At 51.3% G+C, this 3,016-nt stretch overlaps 1 protein-coding gene across 1 annotated transcript in view; it reads right to left on the reverse strand.

Annotated features, from left to right (window-relative positions):
- Window positions 1-1,352: 1,352 nt before the first annotated feature.
- LOC311327306 (synaptogyrin-1-like) overlaps window positions 1,353-3,016 on the reverse strand; it is a gene marked incomplete at its 3' end in the record, with an annotated part of 11,355 nt that continues 9,691 nt past the window's right edge. The window contains exons 3-4 of the mRNA XM_084460341.1: window positions 2,964-3,016; window positions 1,353-1,562 (exon numbers count right to left, since the gene is read on the reverse strand). The exon at window positions 2,964-3,016 is cut by the window's right edge and continues 93 nt beyond it. Coding sequence (XP_084316467.1) covers window positions 1,353-1,562; window positions 2,964-3,016 — 263 coding nt within the window. The remainder of the gene's footprint in view (window positions 1,563-2,963) is intronic.

The raw sequence follows: 3,016 nt of genomic DNA on the forward strand, positions 1-3,016 counted from the left end.
CTTTATATAGATCTAGCATCACAGTAATGCCCTAAAATAAAGCCATATCTTCTTTTCAAACACCTCTATAGATTGAATTATAGATTTACAATATACATAGAGAGAGATAGATATACAGTAGATATATTTATGTTAGAGAGATTGGAGCGATGCATGACCTTGATGTCTGTCTCGTGTGAGTTTATCAGTCCTCCAATCAGAGTTGGATGTCTTCCACAGCTTCCTGCTTAGGTCCCAGTATGTACTGTACTTCTAAGTATACTTCTGATGGCACACCTGATGTGTATACTGTGCATACTAAGTGCTTAACTTGAGTGGGAGTTCACCAAAGCTGAGTACCAGCACTTCAAATGTTATACTGCTGATATTCAGCTCAAAAGTATTGTGGAACTCTGGCGCCTAAATAAAAAGAGCACCAGCGACCCCTGTCTCAAGCATGGACATACTGTACACATACACACACACACACACACACATACACACACACACACACACACATACACATACACATACACACACACACACACATACACATTCTGCTATGCAACACTCAAAGGAATGAATTCAACTGCAGTTCAGCATTTGTATAAATATAGTCTAGACCTGGAGATACTTGTGAATCACCAGGAACACTCAGGGTTCAAATTCTATACTGGAAAAACCTTTTTTTGTTCAATGTTTTGAGAGCTTGTGAACAAACTAAATCTGCTGTCTGTCTTGTTGCTATAGATATTTGTGCATATGTGTGTGTGTGCGTGCGTTTGTGTGCATGTGTACGTGTGTGTGTGTGCGTGTGTGTGTGTACTGTATGTGCGCGTGCGTGTGTGTGTTGCTCTGTGTCAGTTCAGTGGAATTGGCAGTCAGCACTACAGTATAAGGCAATGATTAGAGAATGAGAATAATTGATCCTGAAATGTTTTAGCCAACATACACACCTACAGACACTCAGAGGAGACAAACAGAGAAACACACACACACACAAACACACACACACACACACAGTCACACATAAGCCTCAGATGTATTCAATGGACTTGCACATTGATTCAGGGGTAAGGTTCATCACCAGATAAACAACAAAGTATGTGTTGTGTGTGTGTGTGTGTGTGTGTGTATTTGTGTGTGTGTGTGTGCGTTCATGTGTTAGTAGATAAGGATGAAGGCAAACCGGTCACAAGCATGGATCTCCAAGATGATCACACTCTCCCTGACCTCTGACCTATAACCCCTGAACCCCAACCAGTCTAACACTGTCTGCCCTCACACCCCCGAACCCGCAAAACTCCCCTCCCTCCCTCCATCCCTCCCTCCCTCCATCCACCCCGCCCCCCCCCCCGCCCCGCCCCTCCTCCTCAGTACTCTCCTCTCTGGTACCCCCCGCTCCCGTCAGCGCTGTCCAGGCCGCCCGCGCCCCCGGGGCTCTCTGGCTCCTCCCCCCCACTGAAGGACGTGTAGGGGGCGGTGGCGGCGGCGGCGTCCTGGCTCGGGTCGGTGTAATCCCCGAAGAGGGCGGAGTCAGCCCCCAGCTGGTACCTCTTGTAGGCCAGGAAAGACTGAGCCGCCTGGGGCCGAGGAGGGGAGGGGGGATGGGGGGAGGAGGGGAGGGGAGGGGAGGGGGTTTGAGGGGGAAGAGGGGAGGGGGGATGGGGGGGAGGAGGGTTTGAGGGGGGGGGAGGGGGGTTTGAGGGGGATGGGGGGGAGGGGGAGGAGGGGGGTTTGAGGGGGAGGGAAGGTGGCGGAGGATAGAAGGCCGCAGGTGGATTAGAGTGGAGAGAGAGAGAGGAGAGGCGTGGGAGGGGGTTAGTAGGAAAAGGGGGAGGTGAGCGGAGATATGAAAGGGGAGGGAGGGATTATGAAAGAAAGGAGGGGAGAAAGAGAAGAAAAGAGAGGGGGGTGAATGTGATTAGTCACTGGGGGAGGCTGGGTTAGCTCACTATCAGCCAGCTGGAATCAGGAGTAAGTTAGTTATCAGAGCAGCAGAGGAAACGGCAGCATTCTGGCTCAGGAACACTGGCTCAGTTACCACTCACGCCTCTAGAAACCACCAAGAGACAACACCACCACACACACACACACAAGAAAGCAATTACATTCTGAGTGTGTGTATTACTAAAACACACAGCACACTGGAGAGATGAGACACAATGCAAACACGCACATGCACACACACACACACAGACACACGCAGACGCACACACACACACAGACACAGACACACACACACACACAGAACAACCCTGAAGGAACATTGGTGATTTAAAACCCTGACTGTCATTGGGTTTTATTGGGTGTGAGACAGTAGCACGTCATTGGCTGTCTAAGATTTATGGGCGTGTCTCGACTGGTCAGACCCACTGCAGCCTCGCAGGGTCACGGTTGAAGGGTGTGGACTGAGATGACTCACGCACACACACACACACGCTTGCGCGCACACACACACACACACACACACAGTATGATGAAGAGCAAGGTGTGAGCAGAAGTGGAAGGTTACAGATGGAAGCAGGCAGACAGAGAGGGCGTTATCACAGCTGTTATTATAGCAGGGGGGGGGGGGGCTGTGGAGAGAACAGCGGGCTCATCAGAGCTGTATCACACCACAGGGAGGGTGGTCTGAGGGGTGAACAGCTTGCTGTACTCCTCTTCGAACGACACGCTCTTTAGCCTCTCCAGGGAGAAGAGCGTCAGAGCTGCCTGCAGGAGAGAAGGAGGGATGAGGAGGAGGGTAGAGGAGGAGGTGACAGTGAAGAAGGAAGAGGAGGAGGAGAGAGAGAGAGAGGGAACAAGGACAGACAGAGAGAGGGGTGGACGGAGAGACGGGCCGAACTGCGGTACCCAGGTGAAGATGGAGAAGAGGACTACAGTACCCAGGTGAAGATGGAGAAGAGGACTACAGTACCCAGATGCATATGGAGAAGAGGACTACAGTACCCAGGTGAAGATGGAGAAGAGGACTACAGTACCCAGGTGAAGATGGAGAAGAAGGAGAAGGCGATGGCGGCCCTGGCAGCGTCGC

The sequence above is a fragment of the Borostomias antarcticus genome (assembly GCF_949987555.1).
Source record: "Borostomias antarcticus genome assembly, chromosome: 31".
In the NCBI taxonomy this organism is placed as follows: domain Eukaryota; kingdom Metazoa; phylum Chordata; class Actinopteri; order Stomiiformes; family Stomiidae; genus Borostomias; species Borostomias antarcticus.